Source organism: Phyllobates terribilis, unplaced genomic scaffold (assembly GCF_046119375.1).
Source record: "Phyllobates terribilis strain yellow unplaced genomic scaffold, ASM4611937v1 Scaffold_7__3_contigs__length_470593459, whole genome shotgun sequence".
Taxonomy (NCBI): Eukaryota; Metazoa; Chordata; class Amphibia; order Anura; family Dendrobatidae; genus Phyllobates; species Phyllobates terribilis.
In genome coordinates this window covers 415,305,847-415,327,339 of record NW_027362767.1, presented here as the reverse complement: position 1 = coordinate 415,327,339, position 21,493 = coordinate 415,305,847, and the positions used below count along the sequence as shown (strand labels likewise).

The window sequence follows — 21,493 nt, the reverse complement described above, 5'->3', positions numbered from 1 at the left end:
ACAGTCTCCTAGCCCCACAGCAGAGTACAGTCTCCTAGCCCCACAGCAGAGTACAGTCTCCTAGCCCCACAGCAGAGTACAGTCTCCTAGTCCCACAGCAGAGTACAGTCTCCTAGCCCCACAGCAGAATACAGTCTCCTAGCCCCACAGCAGAGTAGAGTCTCCTAGCCCCACAGCAGAGTGCAGTCTCCTAGCCCCACAGCAGAGTACAGTCTCCTAGCCCCACAGCAGAGTACAGTCTCCTAGCCCCACAGCAGAGTACAGTCTCCTAGCCCCACAGCAGAGTACAGTGTCCTAGTCCCACAGCAGAGTACAGTCTCCTAGCCTCACAGCAGAGTACAGTCTCCTAGCCCCACAGTAGAGTACAGTCTCCTAGCCCCACAGCAGAGTACAGTCTCCTAGCCTCACAGCAGAATACAGTCTCCTAGCCCCACAGCAAAGTACAATCTCCTAGCCCCACAGCAGAGCACCGTCTCCTAGCCCCACAGCAGAGTACAGTCTCCTAGCCCCACAGCAGAATACAGTCTCCTAGCCCCACAGCAGAGTACAGTCTCCTAGCCCCACAGCAGAATACAGTCTCCTAGCCCCACAGCAGAGTACCGTCTCCTAGCCCCACAGCAGAATACAGTCTCCTAGCCCCACAGCAGAGTAGAGTCTCCTAGCCCCACAGCAGAGTGCAGTCTCCTAGCCCCACAGCAGAGTACAGTCTCCTAGCCCCACAGCAGAGTACAGTCTCCTAGCCCCACAGCAGAGTACAGTCTCCTAGCCCCACAGCAGAGTACAGTGTCCTAGTCCCACATCAGAGTACAGTCTCCTAGCCTCACAGCAGAGTACAGTCTCCTAGCCCCACAGTAGAGTACAGTCTCCTAGCCCCACAGCAGAGTACAGTCTCCTAGCCTTACAGCAGAATACAGTCTCCTAGCCCCACAGCAAAGTACAATCTCCTAGCCCCACAGCAGAGCACCGTCTCCTAGCCCCACAGCAGAGTACAGTCTCCTAGCCCCACAGCAGAATACAGTCTCCTAGCCCCACAGCAGAGTACAGTCTCCTAGCCCCACAGCAGAATACAGTATCCTAGCCCCACAGCAAAGTACAGTCTCCTAGCCCCACAGCAGAGCACCGTCTCCTAGCCCCACAGCAGAGTACAGTCTCCTAGCCCCACAGCAGAGTACAGTCTCCTAGCCCCACAGCAGAGTACAGTCTCCTAGCCCCACAGCAGAGCACCGTCTCCTAGCCCCATAGCAGGGTACAGTCTCCTAGCCCCGCAGCCCTTTTCTAGCCCCGCTGCCCCTTCACTCTTACAATTATTAGTGGTCACAGCATTTGGCACCGAAGTCTATGGTGAACCTAAAATTTTTGGACAACCCCTTTAATTCTAGATCTATGTAGAGGAGGATTTGGAGATCACCGTCAGAAAAACACAGAGTGGGGACAATTGTACAGATCAAACTTTTATTGACAACCTTTCAATATGGCTTTTTGGTAAATTCACATGAAAGACTGTACATGCACCACCGAGGGTAACGTCAATGACCGATCTCAGCAGGTTCGCAGACAGGATGGTTTCTGCATATTCTGTACACAGTTCATGTGTCTGGATACACAGTGGTGACAATGGGGCTGTAAGACGAGGCAGTAATGATCTGTAGAGGGAGAAACTCATCAGACACATTTGGTATATAATATATATAGTCACAGAGATATGTGGCGCCCCTGAGGGTTCGACCGCCACAGGGATGCTGCACTTCTTTAATGGAGTGTAGTTTTCCTCCTCTGAGGTAAGAACAGTGTGATAGTCGTGACCCAACCTTTGCATCCAGCACCACATTTCTCCACCAGAGGGAGCTAGTATGCACTAGGTGCTGCTCCCCTGGTTACAGGGAGACTGGGGAACCAAGAGTTAGGGGAACCAGTTAGTGGGTGAGGGTGGAGGACCTACAAGTTAGTTACACTTTAAATTTCATATTTAATAAAAAGCCATCTTGGGTCTTGGTCTTTTGATCGTCTTTAGCCTAGCCCTTTGACTGTCTTTATGCTGTCAATTGCTGAATGAACTGTGGCCTCCCACCCTAACGCGGATCCTGTGTGGGCCCGTATCGGAGGGAGACACAGCCCTCATGCCCCAGCCTTGGGACGAGGGGTAGGTTGTAGACAAGGAAAGTCTCGACCCGGTCAAGGACCAGGACCAAGAAGGCCTGGAGCTTAAGAGTGTAGCTCCACAGCAAATGGATCCCAGGCAGGATGCAGACGGAGCGGTGTACGCCACCTGTCCTCGCCGACCTGATATATTCAGAGGGACTCCGGCTGCAAGAGGGGTACCGGCCCCCGACACCCGACCTTGCTACTCCATGTTCCGGTTGGGAAAGCCCGGTAGGCCCTGATGATCCCAACGGGTATCGGAAGGAGAGGAGCTGCCACCCGTGCCCTTGTTCTGAGAGGAGCTCAGAGGGAGACCCGGCCTATTCGCACACACACGGACAGGAAAGGATTCGGTCTGTAGTTCAGGAACACTCTGGTGTAGGGTCCCGACTGAATGCTGGACTTACTCGGAGGTTGTTGGACCCCCGTCCCTGGTGACCGCAGGACTCCGCGAGGAGCAGGGAGTTGCCTTCCTTCTGCCATCTCTAAAGTGAGTAAAGCCTTGGAAGTTCACCTCTATGGCCTCCGGACTGTTTATTCTGCGCCACACCGCGCGACGCGGCATCCGTTCTCCTCTACTACTACCCCCTTCATCCTGTCTCTCTGCCCTGAGGCCCTGCTCCGCCTGTGGGGAGTAGTAATAACTTTGGCCGCTATATCACCATGCCTCAGTGGACTGCAGCGGCGCTGGTGGCCTTCACCAGGTGCCACAGGTGGCGTAGTCGTAAATCAGCCACTCAACCTGGATAAGCCAGTACCATCCTTTTTAATGTGACGGCCCTGAGCACGGGTCGGGTCCAGGCCACGGCTGCACCCCATCTCTTCATCACAGGACCCGACTCCGAGTCCCCCATCTCCAAGGGTAAAGAAAAGGGCTTTTGTGAGTACGAGGCGTCACAGATAGATCTCAGACATGTTGTTACTATGGAGGACAAGTTCTCTGCGGTCTTCTTTATTTAATTGTCCCAACCACCCAGTCCAGACCATTCGTGGTCCCTGCTGCTGCATTAGTTAGTTAGGCACTGTATAGGGCTATTATGTGATTACTATATAATACTATTATTAAAAAAACAAATAAAAGCAAAGCAGAAACTGGAGGCAGCACAGCAAAAGAGTGTACAAAACTATCTATTTATTTATAAGCCCATAGTGGCGACGTTTCGATTCCAAAGATGTGAACCTTTTTCATGCAGAATGTTCACACATTGGAACCGAAACGTCGCCACTATGGGCTTATAAATAAATAGATTTGTACACTTCTTTACTGTGCTGCCTTCAGTTTTGGCTTTTTATCTGGATGGTTTGGTATGTACCAGATAGGCTTTGCACTATTATTTCTGAAAGGTGCTGCTCTATTTTTTCTATATAATAATATTATTTGATACAATATGGTGGTATTATATAGGCACTCCATGGTGCTGCTATTTGGCCTCTGCACGGCACTATTTTTGGTCACTCCATAATCTCATTTGATTCTCAGTGGTGGTATTATTTAGATATTTGGGCTCTGTATGTTCTGTGTATTATACGGTGTGGTGATGTAATATAGACGCTAGATAATGGTTTGCTGGGCTCTATATTGCACTAGTATGTAGTGACTATATATGATATTGAGATATTGAGTCGTGTTATTATTTGGTACCCAAGATTGATTATGTGAGCTCTGTATTGCGCTATGATGTGGTCACTATATATGATACTATGTGGGGGTATTATTTAGGCTGTCTGTAGTGCTGTTATTTGGGTTCTATACACACTAATATGTAGTCACTGTATATGATACCGTGTGGCGGTATTATTTAGACTGCATAGTGCTGTTATTTGAGCTCTAAACTGCACTATTATGTAATCACTGTATAGTATACTGTGTGGCGGTATTATTTAGGTACTCTGTAGTGCTATTATTTGTGCTCAGTACTGCACTATTATGTGATCGCTGTATAGTATACTGTGTGGTGGTATTATTTATGCACTCTATAGTGCTATTATTTGGGTTCGGTACTGCACGATTATGTGATCGCTGTATAGTTGACGGTATTATTTATGCACTCTATAGTGCTATTATTTGTGCGCGGTACTGCGCTATTATGTGATCGCTGTATAGTTGACGGTATTATTTATGCACTCTATAGTGCTGTTATTTGTGCTCGGTACTGCGCTATTATGTGATCGCTGTATAGTTGACGGTATTATTTATGCACTCTATAGTGCTATTATTTGTGCTCGGTACTGTGCTATTATGTGATCGCTGTATAGTGTACTGTGTGGTGGTATTATTTATGCCCTCTATAGTGCTATTATTTGAGTTCTGTACTGCACGATTATGTGATCGCTGTATAGTTGACTGTTGACGGTATTATTTATGCACTCTATAGTGCTATTATTTGTGCTCGGTACTGTGCTATTATGTGATCGCTGTATAGTGTACTGTGTGGTGGTATTATTTATGCCCTCTATAGTGCTATTATTTGAGTTCTGTACTGCACGATTATGTAATCGCTGTATAGTTGACTGTTGGCGTTATTATTTAGGCCCTCTATAGTGCTATTATTTGCGCTCGGTACTGCGCTATTATGTGATCGCTGTATAGGACACTGTGTGGCTGTATTTTTTAGGTTTTTCTGAGCTCTGTATTGCACTAATATGTGGTCACCTCATCATAAGAATATTTGGTAGTGTTATTTAGGAGAATGATCCTGCTATTTATGGACACTTTATACCTAACAACCTCTGAATGCTTCTGGTATATTGTGACATGAAAAGTGATTTTTGTGGGTCCCCCATAGTGATCATAAAAACTTACAGAAAAAGCTGTTAATAATGAATCAGATGAAGAGACAAATGGCAAAAAGCATCAGCAGGACGGTTCCATTCAGAGGACCTGTGGAGAAGAAATAACTTTATAGTCTACAGTCTGCCAGCTTCTCGCATCATTTCAGCTTTGCTCGCAGCTTCGGGTTTGGGTCTTCCAGTGGAGTGGTCTTGAGTTCTCCACCTAGCCATGCTGTAGATACAAATGAGCCAGGTACCGAGGGGGATAACAGTGCCCTGGACTGCCCCCTTCCAATCATGCCAGTGGAAATAATTCTGAATAATTGTCTACCTCCATATGGCACGTGGTAATATAGAACGTCGCCACCTAGTCACATAAATGCAGCAAGTTCAGAACCGTGTGGATGAGACTTTGTAATTGTAGGAAAATAAATATGAATTGAAAATCACAATATTTTATGAATATTCCTACAGAAAAAAGGAAGTATTTTATTCACGACTCTGTGAGATTGTAGACAGGATCCGAGAATGTGGAGATATCATTGTAATCACTAATTACTTGTGAACACGTCTGGAATCTCTAATGATTTATCTTATCAGTTCTGTATCCCGGATACAATAACATAGATATCGATTCCTTCCTGCTTTAAAAAAAAGTACCTGCAACCTTACTGCTTTTGGCTCATATCGCAAGGAGGCTTGTTTGTATGTATATATTTTTTAAATTGCATTTCTAAAATGTTATAATTTATTGAGGTGTCCAAACATCTGCTTGTATTATTTAAAAAAAAAAAAGTATTTCTAAAAAAATCTAAATTTTAAGGTGCCCAAAAGCCATATCTCCTGACTCCCCCCATACACATACAAGTTTGGCTCACGTAGTGATCCTCATTTATTGAGAAGAGTTGACACTTGATCATATATATTAGCTGGTTGCCCATTCCTGGTCAAACCGGTAGCTTTGGTCAACTATCATATTTGAGGGTCTTTAGACTCAAGACCACCAGGCACCCTCCACCCAAGCATTCCCACAAGGCTATGACGTAAACGGGATTATATTATTTCCATATCTGTACTTATTGGTGATGTGCATATGTGCAATACGTGTCAAGGGTAAATGCATTTTTTCATAGAAAAAAAATAATTTTAGGCCAGTGTTACTTTTTTAAAGGGTTTTGTAAGCTTGGTTAGTCTATTCTTGTTCAAAGAGTCTTGATTTTAGAGAATCTTGATGATCATTATCTCAGCGATCTACTGTTATCTAAGAGAGAAGCATTTAGGTAGAGTTCAATCTCCCTGCAGTGCCTCCGCAGGGGAGATTAGGTATTACATGATGCTCATTGAAATCAATGTGCAGGCTCTGTAACACATGGACAGGTTGGGTCCTCCAGGCAGTGGACATATCTTTTGTGGGCGTTTTTTCTTAATTGATTTGGGGGTGAGTTGAAAGGATATCTCCCCAATTAGCTCTACTTGAGTTTATATAGGCTAAATATTTTTTTTTACTTACATAGACCAGACCGTCCATTTACAGGGGAGGTGCTTGGGGGCGATGTAGGTGTGTACGTAGTTTGCACATTCATGAAAACATTCGTAGAGTTGGCGCTCTTTTCGATGCCTTGAAAGCTTTCAAACATGAAGTCGAGATAAATTGTTGAATTTCTCACCCCAGGAAAATATTTGGGCACAACGACTAATGTGTTCTCCATAGAGATTGTCAGCAGTAGTGCCCCACCGGTGACATTTGTTGTGTAGGTGAAAGTTTTTTCATAGTTTACAACAGCAACCAATGTTACATGCAGTTCTGGCCCCTTGTTCTGTGATTTGCAGAGGACGCTCGTTTCGGAGGATTTGTCGCAGTTCTTGATCTCATCAACTATAATGGTGAAGAGGCATGGGTCCTCTCCAGACATGGTCAGATCTGAGGACACAATCTCTGCGCTCCCGTTCTCAGATGGAAGTATGGAGACCAAAGCGGTCAGATTGACAAAAATGGCCTCATTGGAGACAGGTAACTCGCTTTTTCCAGGTTTATTTGAAAACTTGGGATCCAACGGGTCATTTTTGATTAACTTACTGGACACAGACTGAGCTGTTGGGAAAAATGGAACATCTGTGAGATCAATAAAGTATCATTGTCATCTTTATCTACATAGCATCACACTAATAACGAATTGACCATAGAGTGATCCACTCAGGGTAGACCTTTGACCAATGGCCAAGAAACTTGTAGAAAGAGCCTTTTCCAAAAGCCATACCATTGACAAAATATTGGAGCATCTTTCCTCTAAAGGGTTGGTACAATACCAAGCTGTAAGTTTTTACTTATTGATAGGTTAAGGGGTAATTTATTGATCACTTGGAGGTCCGACTATTATCTATCTTGAGATGAGCGCCCCATCTGAGTTGAGCATAGGTTGAGTATACGCATCTCCACTCCATTAATTCTCCAGGGCTCCGTTCTCAGAATCGGTGAAAGTCTCGGCATTCGGACTCCCAGTGATCAATAAGTTACCCCTTAACCGATTGTGACATGCAGAAGTAGTGCTGTTGCTTTAAAAGCATTCAGCAACTATTAGAAGTAACACAAGCAAAGGAGACAGGAAGTGTTGTGCTCCAGAAGCATCCAGCAACTAGAGGGGTTAGCACAGTCACAGGAGACAGGGAGTGTTTTAGCAGAGCCTCAGGGGGATTGTGGGGAAGTTGTTTACTGTCTGGCCGGAGCCGAAGAGAAAGGTGGCTTATGATCTGTATCTCACAGAAGGCAAGGGAACAGAATTCAAGTCAGGAGGGAAGCTAAACAAAGGTCAGTTAGACTCCCTGAGCTAACAGTGTGGAGTATTATTGGACAGGAAGATAAGGACTGGAAGGAAGCCTGTCATAGAGATTATCCTGCATGGAGATGGAGGGGGGAAAGGGTGTGATGAGGGAGATAAAGAATGCTGTGTATTATTGAGTCTTTGTGAAGGAAAAGCCTGTGGTTGTGTATGCATTAAAACTGTGCTGTACTGTGCTACCGGATAATAGACTGTGTACTGCTGTGCTGCAAAGGAGACTGTACTGTTTTACTGGAGCCTGTTGCTCAAAGAGACATTTGCATTGGACTGGCCGTGCCTAATTAAATGTTACTGTTCTACCATTTATGAAGACTCTTGTCAGATGTGTCTGGTCAGCAACTGAATCTATTGTGTGCCTGAGAGAAGATGCAGCCTATGGTCACCCTGAGTAACGGTTCCCCCAGGAGTCCAACGAATTCATGTAACCGGTCTCGCCCCTATCTGAACTTAGGTGGCGTGCATGTATCACAATCAATACAAGATAATTTATTAACCTGGTATGAAACCTTCAAAGTATTGAATCACCATCAGGAGAGTGGGGACAAATTTTAATTTCTCTGATAAAATACCCGTAAACATAATTTTTTTATTCCAGAAACTCCTTCATTCTGTGCAGATGTACTAATACATCTTTATAGTGATGTGAGCACATTTTTTAAAGGCAATCTGTCAACAGGTTTCTGCTAACTCATATGAGAGAAGCATGATATAGGGGCAAAGACCCTGATTCCAGCAAAGTTACCTGGCTGCTTGCTGTAGCTTTAATAAAATCACAGTTTTTTCTTTTGAAGATCTAGCAGTTCTCTGAATGCTGAGCCCTTTATAACCCCGCCCACACCACTGATTGGCAGCTTTCTGTGTACACTGTGCATAGGCAGAAAGCTGCCAATCAGTGTCAGGTTATACAGAGATCATGAATATGGAGGACTACATGGAAGCAGGTTTACTAGTCTCCAAGTGATAATATTCTGCTCATAAAACAGTGATTTTATCAAAACTGCAGAAAGCAATCCAGTAAGTGACTCGACACTGGAATCAGTATCTCTGCCCCTAGATTATGCTGCTCTCAGATTTGGTGACAGATTCCCTTTAATTCAGAACTCCACACCTGTAACAATAATTAACGTTCAAAGAGATTAGTAATAGGCAGGTCCCGAGACAACCTTGTTAAAACAAGCGGAGTAGTATCTGTCGGTACAAGAAGTTGATGCCAAAAAGAAACTAAGCAAACAGGATATGGTGGCAAAGAGAAACCAAGGGCAAACAATGATGTAGCTGGAGTATTGTGTATTGTGGCAAAGCTGGCGGATTACTGTAACAGGGTCACACTCGGGTGAAGCAACACATTAAGTGCTCATCGTGGTGCGTGGAATAGAAAATAAAAGCTGTCACTCAATATGACCACAGGTAAGCGCCGTACATAGAAATCACAGGGGCCCACAGCAAAAGTCCTAATTAGACCCCCCCCCACCCCCCTAACAAAAAAATTTGGAGGAGAAATCAGGGTCATACCTCCAAACTTTTAAAAACAGGGTGATGGGCATGTATTGTGGTACATACACAGTAATTATGCCCCTTAGTTTTATCACTTACTGTGATAATATTTTCATGGTCCCCATAGAGTATGATGTCCCCAAAAATGTCCTTCCACCACACAGTATGATACAAGCATAGTGAATTCCTTCACAGTACCCCCAGATGCACAGTATGATGATCCCACTATGACTCCAGCAAAGTATGGTGCCTCCACAGTGACCCCCCCACACATTATGATGCAGCCACAATGCCTCCCACATGGTTATATGGCTCACACACGGTATGATTACCAGACAGCCCTGCACACACAGCGTGATGACCCCGAAAGCCTTCCACACACATTATGATGACCCCGAAAGCCCTCCACACACAATATGATGCTGCCACAATGCCTCCCACACGGTTATATGGCTCCCACACAGTATGATCACCCGACAGCCCTCCACACACAGTGTGATGACCCCGACAGCCCTCCACACACAGTGTGATGACCCCGAAAGCCTTCCACACACATTATGATGATCCCGACAGCCCTCCGTGCACAGTATGATGAATCTGACAGACTTCCACGCACAGTATGATGACCCCAACAGCCATCCACACACAGTATGATGACCCCGACAGCCCTCCACACACAGTATGATGACCTCGACAGCCGTCCACACACAGTATGATGACCTCGACATCCCTCCACACACAGTATGATTACCCGACAGCCCTCCACGTACAGTATGATTTACGCGACCACCCTCCACACAAAGTATGATGACCCGACAGCCCTTCACACACAGTATGATGACCCCGACAGCCCTCCACACACAGTATGATGACCCCGACAGCCCTCCACACACAGTATGATGACCCCGACAGCCCTCCACACACAGTTTGATGACCCCGACAGATTTCCACACACGGTATGATGACCCAGCAGCCCTGCACACACAGTACGATGGCCCCGAAAGCCCTCCACACACAGTATGATGACCCGACAGCCCTCCGTGCACAGTATGATAAACCTGACAGACTTCCACGCACAGTATGATGATCCCAACAGCCCTCCACACACAGTATGATGACCCTGACAGCCCTCCACACACAGTATGATGACCCGACAGCCCTCCACACACAGTATGATGACCCGACAGTCCTCCACACACAGTATGATGGCCCCGACAGTCCTCCACACACAGTATGATGGCCCCGACAGTCCTCCACACACAGTATGATGACCTGACAGCCCTCCACGCACAGTATGATGGCTCCCACGACCTAGCCCTTCACAAAGCATCATGTTCCCCAAAAGTACTGACATTTAAAATGCTAAATAACTAATATTGACCTTGCCACATTCCTCTGATGCGCTTTTCCACTCTGTTCAGAGTTTAGACTGAGGCTCCGCACAGCAGGTGCGATATAGTGAAATCATCGCACCTGCTGCACCAAGTCTCAGACGCACAGGCTGAATGGTGGAATGGTTAGGGGAGGGGAGGTGGCAAGTGCCGCTTGGCCGCTATTGATGGTACACACCGGTCGCAGATCTGTATTTGTTCATTTAGATTTATCTTTTTCATTTACTATTTGTCCAGCTTGACTTTGATTAGTATCATCAGCCTTGAATTATTCTGCTAAAACTTGTAATCAAGGTTTATTATTACTACTGCACTTTGTCTAAGCTTTGGCCTCTCAATGTTGCCGTTGGCACTTATTCATCTACCGTTTTTGATCTTACAGCAGCACAGTCGCCCATCTTTTGGTATTTATTTATGTATTTTTGGTTGAATTTTTTAACTATTTATTTTGTTGTTATTATTGACACTTTATTATTTACAATGCATTATTATTAATTATATTACTAATCATCAACTATATCTTTGTGTGCTTTTAAGCCTGATTGCATTTTTAGTCTTTCTGTTGATGTTTTAGAGTTATCTGTGGTTAATCATAACTCATCCCTAGGTATTGTTTTTTTCTTGTTCCGCTGCCTAATTTTAATCATATCTTTGTGTGCGTTGCTTTTAAGTCTTTTTTTTTTTGTAATGGACATTGCACAATTTTCATTGATTATGTCCCTTTTTTTGGGTGACAGGGTAATTAAAGGTTTTGTTTCCATTTTGTATACCATGGCAATATCTTGTCAAATTGTTTTGCTTTTTTTTTTTTTATTTGCGGGTATTCCTTTCTCTTACAGTAAATGTTGGCACATAAATGTCTTGCCAAGAAGAGCATAGCCTGAGCTTTAAGTCATTTGTTTGTAAAGGGATTAAATGTAACTCTATTGTATAGAGCTGGTCGTCAACAATAACAAAAAAGAACTTCCCAAACAATTCTTAGGATGCTTTTACACTGTTGGTTGAGCGCTTTTAACAACCTTTGCTCCGTTGCGTCTCTTTAGTGTCCAAACTGGGAGATAAAATGTTACCCAGTCTAGATCTACGGACACATACCTGATCCCTGGCTCCAAAAAATGTATATAATGAGTCATCTTGAAACTAAACCAAACAGGGAAAATAGCGCTGATTCTTGGACTCTGCCTCAAAGTGAAGACAAGGGTGTATGTTCCCTGGATCTGTATTCATTCTTACAACGCGTTTCGAAGTCCAGTTGACTCCTTCAACCTGACTTCGAAACACATTATATGAATATATAAAAATCCAGAGAACATACACCCTTTTCTCCACTCTGAGGCAGAGTCCAGGAATCAGCGCTATTTTCCCTGTTTGGTTTGAATACGGACCAGCGTGTGGATCAGCGGTCGGAGCAGCAGCCCTTCATTCTTACAAATACGGAGTTGTGCCAGGTCACAGCCCAGGCAAGTGAGCATATACAATCGTTTGCTCACTGTGTCCTATATTGAGGGTAACACACTTGGAGCGCCTTTTCTCTTGTCCTTGAAACTAAATAGGGATATATTTTTGTATTATTATTACCGCTCACTGTATAGTCTGTTGTGTACAGGGTTAAAAAAAAAGCGACGACCAGGTTAGAAACAGATGTATTCCCCCTAGAACAGAAATATTATTTACGATCTTTAGAATTTACAATCTTTTTGGCCCTATTTAAAGAGGATCGTTCACCTGATCAATTCAGCTAAATACATTGTAAGAATCCTTGAGTTCCCCTGATTCTGACATTTTTTTCTGTTTTGCATTACGTCCCTCGATTACAGAGATATTCACATTTCTTGCTTTTTGAGCACAGTATGTGAAATTTCTGCTTGTAGTGCAACTAGGCGTTTCCTTAGAATTTTGTCTGGGGGTGTTCACTTTCACCCCTCCCTTCCAGACCAATCAGCATCTGATCTAACAGTCTGAGATTACTACTTAGTACTGGTATTAGCAGTGTCTGGGAGGCAGGCAGTAAGAGCACGACCACACAGAAGACTATGGAGAAACACCCAGTTGATATGCCAGAAGAGAATTCACATACTGCGTTCCAAAAACAACAAATCTGAATATCTCTGCAATGGAGCAATGTAATGCAAAATGGAAAAAAGTAGCAGAATCAGGGGAGCTCAGAGATTTTTCAAAGGTATATAATTAAATTTTTGAGCAAGTGATAGGTCCTAAAAGCACCCATGAGACTTCATTATGGTTCAACGTTCCTCCTGGTAGTGGGGTTCAGTTAAACATTTTGTCTTCGATTGAATGAACTTCCCAACTGGCAGATTTATGACTATGCAGTAAATCTGTGGAGACAGTTGTTAGCATGTAAAGTAGTATTGCCTAACACTGGTTTTCTGTACAGTTTAGTTACAATGTTATGATTAATGGTATTTCCTATCAGAAAAAGTCCAGGAAAGAAATCTGATTTTTGTTGTACGCTCTCTTTTAGTAGAAATTATCCTCATTTTTATTCAAATTCAGCAAAATCCCTGGTATCTCCCCTAAGTGGACATTCCAGATAGTAAATCATCAGTGTACCTACCATACCACTAAATATGGCAATGGTACAGATTATTGATTGTTCTTCCCAAATGGCCATATGCAGCTTTGCCAAGGATGGGGAAAAGTAAATAATCGATGCACTTATTGTGCCACCAAATATGTAGATGGTACGAATTATTGATTGTATGCATGAAACGTTCTTCTCAATTGGCTATATACAGATTTGCCAAGGACGGTGAAAAGCAAAAGCCCATAGGGCATCCCTTTATCTGAAAATAAAACCTGCAACCAATCAGTTTCCAAACCATTGCTCCAGTCTTTCCTTACCGAGTGCACAGAGGGCCAGTACCATGATGGCTTCCAGTCTACAACTCATCATTCCATCCTTTGTCTGGGATCACTTCTTGAAGAACGTCTGAACAGCAAGGTGATGTAAATGAAATCAGCTCCTAGTCCTTCACAACTTTATATCAAGGACGGTCCGGTTCATATCAATGCTGATTACACTTATGTTTAACCGATAACTTCTGTTTGCCAAATATTATTTCTCCAGGAAACAGGAGCTTAATAAAATATCCTGTACTGATTTTTAACTTATAGTTTGATGAGCGGTAAAAAATTATATTGTGGTATCGTGTTAGCCAGAAAAATCGATTTTCATAATGACTAAAAGATCACACTCATACAGTAACTGAATAACACTGCCATACAATGATCATATAATACCTCCGCGCAGTGACTGAATGAACAATAGTGCCATATATTGGCTAAATCGCACCACTATATTTGATTCTGATTGTATCCTATCAGTTGTGTCTAACCCTTGGGTATTCTGTAGACCAGTTCCCAGCAGGCTTCTCTGTTTTCATGGCTTCTTTCAATTGCTTGATGTTTATTACCACATCATTCTTGATGGTATCCATCAGACCTTCAGTCTTCCGTTTCCTTTTACCACTGACCGCTCCGAGTAGCAGATCTCTTTCTACTGAATTTGCCCTCATCATGTGTCCAAAGTAGGTTAGTTTCTGTCTGGTGATCTCGCCTTCTGGGGACATCTCTGGGTTTATACGATCAAGAACATCTTTGTTGGTGATCCTCACTGCCTGTGGAATTTGTGAAAGTTTTCTCCAACACTACAGCTCATAGACATCAATTTTTTTTCTGTCTGCTTTCTTGAGCGTCCACATCTCACAGCCATATGTTATAAATGGGAAGTCTTTGATGGTGATTGAGACGTCCTTGCGCTTCCATACCTGGTCCATGCTCACCATGACTGCTCACCCCAGTGCTATCTTACACTTGATCTTTGCTGTTATACTGCCATTATGGTTCTAGGAGTGTGACGCCCTGCAGCTGCAGGCTGTCACAGAACTCCTGGGTGTTGCACAGACGGATTCTCCCCAGTGGCCTCAATACATGCAGACACCTCCACCCAAGTCCACTAGATGGAGCCCTGTTAGGTATATATATACTGGGGGGTGGAGTTCAGGAAGTCAGTCAGTGGGAAGCAGTGAATGTGACACAATGCTGCAGCACCAGACAAGCTGAAGTCTGTGTGGCTGAAAGCCAGGCTAGGCCCAGGCTGCGGGCTAGCCTGGCCAGTGAGGCCCAGAGTGGGCCAGAAGGAGAAGAGCCATCTGGGACAGAGGGACCATAGAAGGTTCGTCCCAGACACAAGCCGGGCACCGGGCCCGTGCCTATTGGGATCTCTATGCCCAGTAGGGAATCCGGCATACTGAGGAGGATTTCATATCCCTCGGTCCACCCATGAATACCGCACATTTAGAGGACTAGGAGCCACGAAGGCCCCAGCATCCAGGGATAGTGGTAACCAGTGGGAAAGCCCTCGCCGCCAAGCATACAGGTGAGAGAAACATCAAGGAAGCTAGACACTGCAGGTCAGAAGCTCCAGAGAGAGAGGCAGGAAGATACAGGCAAGGAGGCCTTACACCCGCTCACTGGGGAGCAAGTCCAGAAGTGCACACCACCTACAAGTACCCCGGACCGTACCTGACTACCATCATCAGTAAAGGTACTGAAGCGAACCCCTGTGTGCGTGTCTGTTCTTCCTCTGACCCGGCTGGGTCCCCTCTCTCCTGCATCCCTTCACACCATCCCTGCCACGGGGGCCCGCTCCACCTGTGGGGAGCAGAAACACCTCAGCTGCCATCCCAACACCCCCCGGAGGTCTGAAGCAGCGCTGGTAATCATTACCAGGTACCACAGGTGGCGTCACAAACTATTTATTTTATTTTTATCCAAGTTTCAATCCCCTTTTTCAAGTGTGACCCCAGGGTACGGACCCGGGAGTCGACCACCGCGACATCCCCAAATCAGGCAAAGGCCCGGGTTCGAGTCGTCCCCATCCCCTGGGCGCGTCAGGAGGACCCAAGAAAAACAAAGCTGTTGACCACCTCTATTTCTCCATCGTTGATCTTCATATGGACTTCCTCATTGGTGGTGGTCATGATTTTGGTCTTTTTAATGTTCAGGTAAAGTCCCATCTTCTCACTTTTTACTTTCAACTTCAAGACCAGCTTTTCCAAGTCCTTGTTACTTTCTACCAGCAGGATTATAGGAGTTGCATATTTCAGATTGCTGAGTATTTTTGTGCCTGTTTTTACCCCAACACTCGAATCATCAAAGTCCAGCTTCCTCATGATTACTTCTGTATAGAGTTTGAAAAGAAAACAAGGGAAGACACATCCTTGTCTTGTGTCCATTTCTACACATAACACTGTATAGAGACTGGAAAATACTACCATACAATTACTAAATAATACATCAGTACAGTAACAGAATATAATTACCATACAATGTTTAAGTAATAACCATAAACAGAGCCTGCATAATACCAATATGTGGAGAATGATTAATATTGCCATATTATTAAATAACACCTCTACATGGAGAGCGAATAATTCTACCATAAGGCGACAGAATAATATCAATAATACCACTATATAGAGACTGAATAATACTGCCATAAAATGATAAACTAATACCTATACATTGTGACTGAATAATACTACCACTGTATAGTGCCGCTGTATAGACACTGAATAAGTTCAACATACAAGGAATGAATATTACAACCATACAGTAATTTTATGATACTACCATACAATAAGTGAATAATACCACTGTACAGTGACTTAGTAAAACCACTATGAAATGTCAAAATAATATTACCATACATTGACTAAATAATTCCCTCACACTGTGCCAGAATAATACCATCATAATATTGCCTGAATAACACCACCATACAGTGACTGAATATAATACTACAATACAATACCTGAATAATACCGCCTGAATAACACCACCATACAGTGACTGAATAATACTACAATACAATGCCTGAATAATACCGCCATACAGTGACTGGATAATACTACAATACAATGCCTGAATAATACCGCTTAAATAACACCACCATACAGTGACTGAATAATATTACAATACCTGAATAATACCGCCTGAATAACACCACCATACAGTGACTGATTATTACACGTATATAGTTAATAATAATTCCCTCACACTGTGCCAGAATAATACCATCATAATATTGCCTGAATAACACCACCATACAGTCACTGAATATAATACTACAATACAATGCCTGAATAATACTGCCTGAATAACACCACCATACAGTGACTGGATAATACTACAATAGAATTAGTGAATAATACCGCCTAAATAACACCACCGTACAGTGACTGAATAATACTACAATACAATACCTGAATAATACCGCCTGAATAACACCACCATACGGTGACTGAATAATACTACAATACATTGCCTGAATAATACCGCCATACAGTGACTGGATAATACTACAATACAATGAGTGAATAATACCGCCTGAATAACACCACCATACAGTGACTGATTATTACGCGTACATAGTGAATAATACAGCCATACAGTCATTAAATATTACTAACATACAGCGATTAACGTGGTTGTCTCAGCCTCTTTAATAGGCAAAATTGGAAACTGCTTGTAAAATAAGCACGTTTTCCATTTTCCTCTTATTAAAAATCCTCTCTGTTCTCAAGACCGGAGCAATTTTGAATCCGATAATTTACTGCTCGTTGCTTACAGTCTATAGGCGGTGGTCGGTCTCCTAGGCAAGGAGCGCGGCTACACGGCTTGCAAATGCAGCTCTGAAGCCGATGAGACCCACCAATCCATACAGCCTCACTCAAAGATCATTCTGTTCAGACCAGCGGCACTACCATGTCTTTGGTGCAAACTGTCAATCATCAGGAGCACACCGCTCCCGGGAAGAAGAAAGCTGGAGAGGCAGAGGAGCGCTGTGCTCCTGATGATCGAAGATGAAGATAACTTTATAAGTAATATCATCGTATGGACTGAGTGCGCAGCGCCCCATGTCTCATTACATCCACAACAAGTGTTCCCGTAGCAATAAGTCAAGTTGTCCCCAAATAAAGGGAGGGGTTATTTCAATAAACAATTTTGAATTGCATCTTGAACCAGTTTGCACTCCAGAACCAAGCAGGAAGCGGGGGACAAATGCCGCGTGCGGTTGCAGGCGACGCCATCGACATTTCAGTGAATAAACAGAGTATAAAACAATCGTTCCAAACAATTTTTCTTTAGTTTTGTTGCACTGTGTCTAGTAACTGAGACTGTATCTGTTATCAGAAGCTTTACAGATGAATACACTGATAACTCCAAAAGCCTCGAGCCCTCGTAGGTAAATCAGCTCGGAATTTCCTGGTTGCACAATATTTGTTCACTATCCCTCATTAAACTATTCTAATACTAATAAAGGTGATAAAAGAGAACTCGCGAAGAAATGGAGAGGAGTTAGAGAATACGGTATGAGTCACTGAACGAGCATTTATTCACAATAGTGGCTCAGACAACTGGGCGCAGTGGGAGACGGTCCACCAGCAATTGCCTGTATATTGATTGGAACAGGCGGACGACAAGCGTATGATTCTAAAAGAACAGTTTTATAAGGAGGAAGAAACAACGGGTCGTTTATTAGCCGAATTGGCAATGACACAACGAGATAATTAATTTATATATTAAGTTAAGAGACATGGAGGGAAATGTACAGTATGTACTGAATATACCAAAATACAGCGGATTCTACTTAGACTTTAGTCTAACTTTTACTCATGCATGGTTAATTACTCCCAGGAGGAGCTAGTGGAATATTTAGTTGGGATTCAGCTTCCTTCCTTGAGATATAAGGATAAGGATTTTCTAGACTTTACTGAGGAGAAAATTCAACAAGTGATGGGGAAAATAATGACAAAGTCCCGGGGCCAGACGGTCTTTGAGGTGGAAATATCGCAGCATTACTCGGACATGTTAAACGTTAAACAAGGTCTTCTTGTCCGATGAGCTGCCAAAATCTCTGTGCGAGGCAATAATTGTGGTGTTGCCTAAAGAGGGAAAGGATAAAGAACTACCTGGATCATATAAACCCATTTCACTGTTATAGACATGGATCATATAGACCCATTCACTGTTATAGACCTGGATCATATAGACCCATTCACTGTTGACTTCTGATGTCAAAGTCCTGGTCAAAATCCTCCCAACTTTCTTGAGCATGGTCATCACCTCGGTAATACACCCCAACCAGGTGGGTTTTATGCCCTCAAAATCAACTTCCATTAATCTATTAATTTACAAGGGCCAGCAACAGACTCTAGTCATAAAGCTGTCCTTTCGCTAGATGCCATAAAGGCCTTTGACAGTGTGGGATGGCCATACAAAAAGCAAACGATGAACAATAATTAAAAAAAAAAAAACAATGGGAGGGAAAAATAGAAAAACCTAAAGCTTGCAGTGTCACTGGTATTGGCATCCTTTACATTAATTTACTATGGAAACACATTTTGACTCGCTTGTGGTAAGTCACAAAAGAGATTCACCTGTGGTTCATTGTCTGTGCCTATGTGACATGAATTAGACAATGAATGATGACTAGTGTTTTAAAAAGCCACATGGTAGGCCCTGTTCCTTTGTCACAATGGTGAAGACAAAGGAGCTGTCTGAGGGCATCAGAACTGCTGTTATTAGCAAACACAAGACTACCAAAGGGTATAAGGCCATCTCTAAATACCTTGGTATGCCAGTATCAACAGTGCGCAATGTAATTAAGAAGTTTGACATGCGCGTTCTGTGAAGACACGCTGCATGTCCGTCTCCGCGGGTGAGCCGCAGGAGCACGGAGACGCACAGTGGGCATGGGATTTATACAAATCCCATCCACTATGCTGTAACATATGGCCGCTGTGGATTGCACACAGTGCAAGTGCGCTGCGTCCAATCTGCAGCGTTTACTGACTGTGTGCACGCACCTTAATTATTCCTTTGCTCAATCAGCACTAAAAAACCAACAGGAAATGGAAAGTGTGCCTGAACCTATGCAAATTGATGTCATCCGAAAACCTTTCACTGCAGTAGAGAAGGAGAGGTGACATACAGAAAATGCATGCTTCTATTGTGGACAGACTCTGGACATTTTGCCATTAACTGTCCTAATTAAAGGACTATAGCTTTCACAAATGCCAAAACTACAAATGATTTGGACCTTTCCAAAAGGCTAGATCCGGTTATGCAGACCATCTCATCTGTAATGCAGGTCAGACCTCATCTGGAATACTGTGTCCAGATCTGGGCATCACATCTTACAAGAGACATTGACAAAGAGCTACCAGGATGGTGACCGGTCTGCAAACAATGTCCTATGAGGACTGGTTACAGGATTTGGGAATGTTTAGCTGGCAAAAGAGAAGACTGAGAGGAGACTTAATAGCTGTCTACAAATATCTGAAGGGCTGTCACACTGTAGAGGGATCATCCTTATTCTCATTTGCACAAAGAAAGACTAGAAGCAATGGGATGAAACTGAATCAAAGAAGATACAGATTAGATGTTAGAATTTTTTTTTGATAGTGAGGGTGATTAACAAGTATAACAGGCTGCCACGAGAGGTGGTGAGTTCTTCTTCATTGGAAGTCTTCACAAAGAGGCTGGAGAGATATGTGTCTGAGATGGTTTAGTGAATCCTGCATTGAGCAGGTGGTTGGACATGATAACCCTGGAGGTCCCTTCTAACTCTAACATTCTATGATTCCCCCACAAGACCCAGTACACTTACCTTAGGGATGAGGGGGACTTAAATGCTAAAGACCTAGTCTGCCGACATTCTCCCTCAACCCCTTCAAAGGAGAACATGACCAGAACATATGGATCAAATCAGCTCCCTCTTCCTCACAACGGGGACAACCATCATCAGTTCTAAAACCCATCCGGCATGATGCTTTTGGGGTTCTGTCTACTCTATGACTCAAAAACAATTGTGACCTCCTCTGGGCCTTATTTACCTGACTCGTTGATTCCAAGACATCCTCCCATTCTTCCATGCCTATGTGGCCCACGTCCCTTTCCCACCTTATTTTGACTTCAGCCATAAGTTCCTTTAAGGCTATGTGCCCACGATGCAGAAATGATTCCTGAGCGTTTCTGCATCTCTCCTGGCAGAAAAAACGCATGCGGATTGTACATGCGGATTGTACATGCGTTTTTCCTGCCAGGGACAAGATGTGAAGCGTTCTTCACATGCATTTCCACATGCGGGTTGACAAGCTCTTTCCAAGCGATTTTAGCATCACTTGGAAAGAGCTTGTCAACTTGGTCACACTATATAAATCCATGCAAAAGGTAAATATAACATATATTTTTTATTTTATTATTTTTTTTACAGGTTCTATGGTACCCGGGTCCGGAGGAGAGTCTCCTCTCCTCCACACCCGGGTACCATCCGCACATTGAACGCATGGATTCCGCATCTACATATACAGTGATGCGGAATCCATGCGCTTTAATGCAAGTCAATGGCGGCGAAAACGCCGAGCTTCCGCAAAATAATTGGTAGTGTTGCATTTTTTTCCGCAATGATAATCCGCAGCAGAAATTTCCGCAGCATGTGCACAGCACATGCGGATTATCATTGGGGAACATGGCAGACCTTCTACCATGCATTTTTTAAGCGTTTCTGCAGCGTTTTTGCCGCTGCGGAAACGCTTAAAAAAATGCATCGTGGGCACACAGCCTAAGAGTCTTTTTATATATCAAGGAGATAATACCCTTAGTGGTTTTAGCCCACACCATATAGGCTAATATCCCACTGTCTGAAATAGAGAGATCAGAAAAGTTTTGCTGTGCTCTTACTGAATGTCTAAATTGTAAGTATCTGAAGAATTCAGAGTCACTCAAGTTGAATTCCTATTTTAAAGGGAACCTGTCACTGGGTTTTTCCCA

General features: G+C 43.6%; 2 protein-coding genes across 2 annotated transcripts in view; one reads left to right on the top strand and one right to left on the bottom strand.

Moving 5' to 3' along the window:
- Positions 1-1,435: 1,435 nt before the first annotated feature.
- Positions 1,436-13,652, bottom strand: LOC141155096 (uncharacterized). The gene is made up of 4 exons (XM_073641742.1): positions 13,496-13,652; positions 6,422-7,003; positions 4,943-5,020; positions 1,436-1,643 (listed from the first exon to the last, which is right to left on the bottom strand). The coding sequence occupies exons 1-3, from the start codon at positions 13,545-13,547 to the stop codon at positions 4,965-4,967; spliced, it is 690 nt and encodes a 229-aa protein (XP_073497843.1). The 5' UTR covers positions 13,548-13,652; the 3' UTR covers positions 1,436-1,643; positions 4,943-4,964.
- The window catches only part of LOC141155095 (uncharacterized), a 67,119-nt gene continuing 54,641 nt past the window's right edge, over positions 9,016-21,493 (top strand). The window contains exon 1 of the mRNA XM_073641740.1: positions 9,016-9,155. Coding sequence (XP_073497841.1) covers positions 9,146-9,155 — 10 coding nt within the window. The 5' untranslated portion in view covers positions 9,016-9,145. The remainder of the gene's footprint in view (positions 9,156-21,493) is intronic.

What these genes read in the sequence shown, in the direction of transcription:
- LOC141155096 (XM_073641742.1), bottom strand. Translation starts at nt 13,547, where the DNA reads ATGATGAGTTGTAGACTGGAAGCCATCATGGTACTGGCCCTCTGTGCA. An exon ending in ACTGGCCCTCTGTGCACTCG is followed by an intron (nt 7,004 to 13,495) that starts GTAAGGAAAGAC and finishes TTTTCCCAACAG; the next exon opens with CTCAGTCTGTGTCCAGTAAG. An exon ending in AAATGGACGGTCTGGTCTAT is followed by an intron (nt 5,021 to 6,421) that starts GTAAGTAAAAAA and finishes TCTTCTCCACAG; the next exon opens with GTCCTCTGAATGGAACCGTC.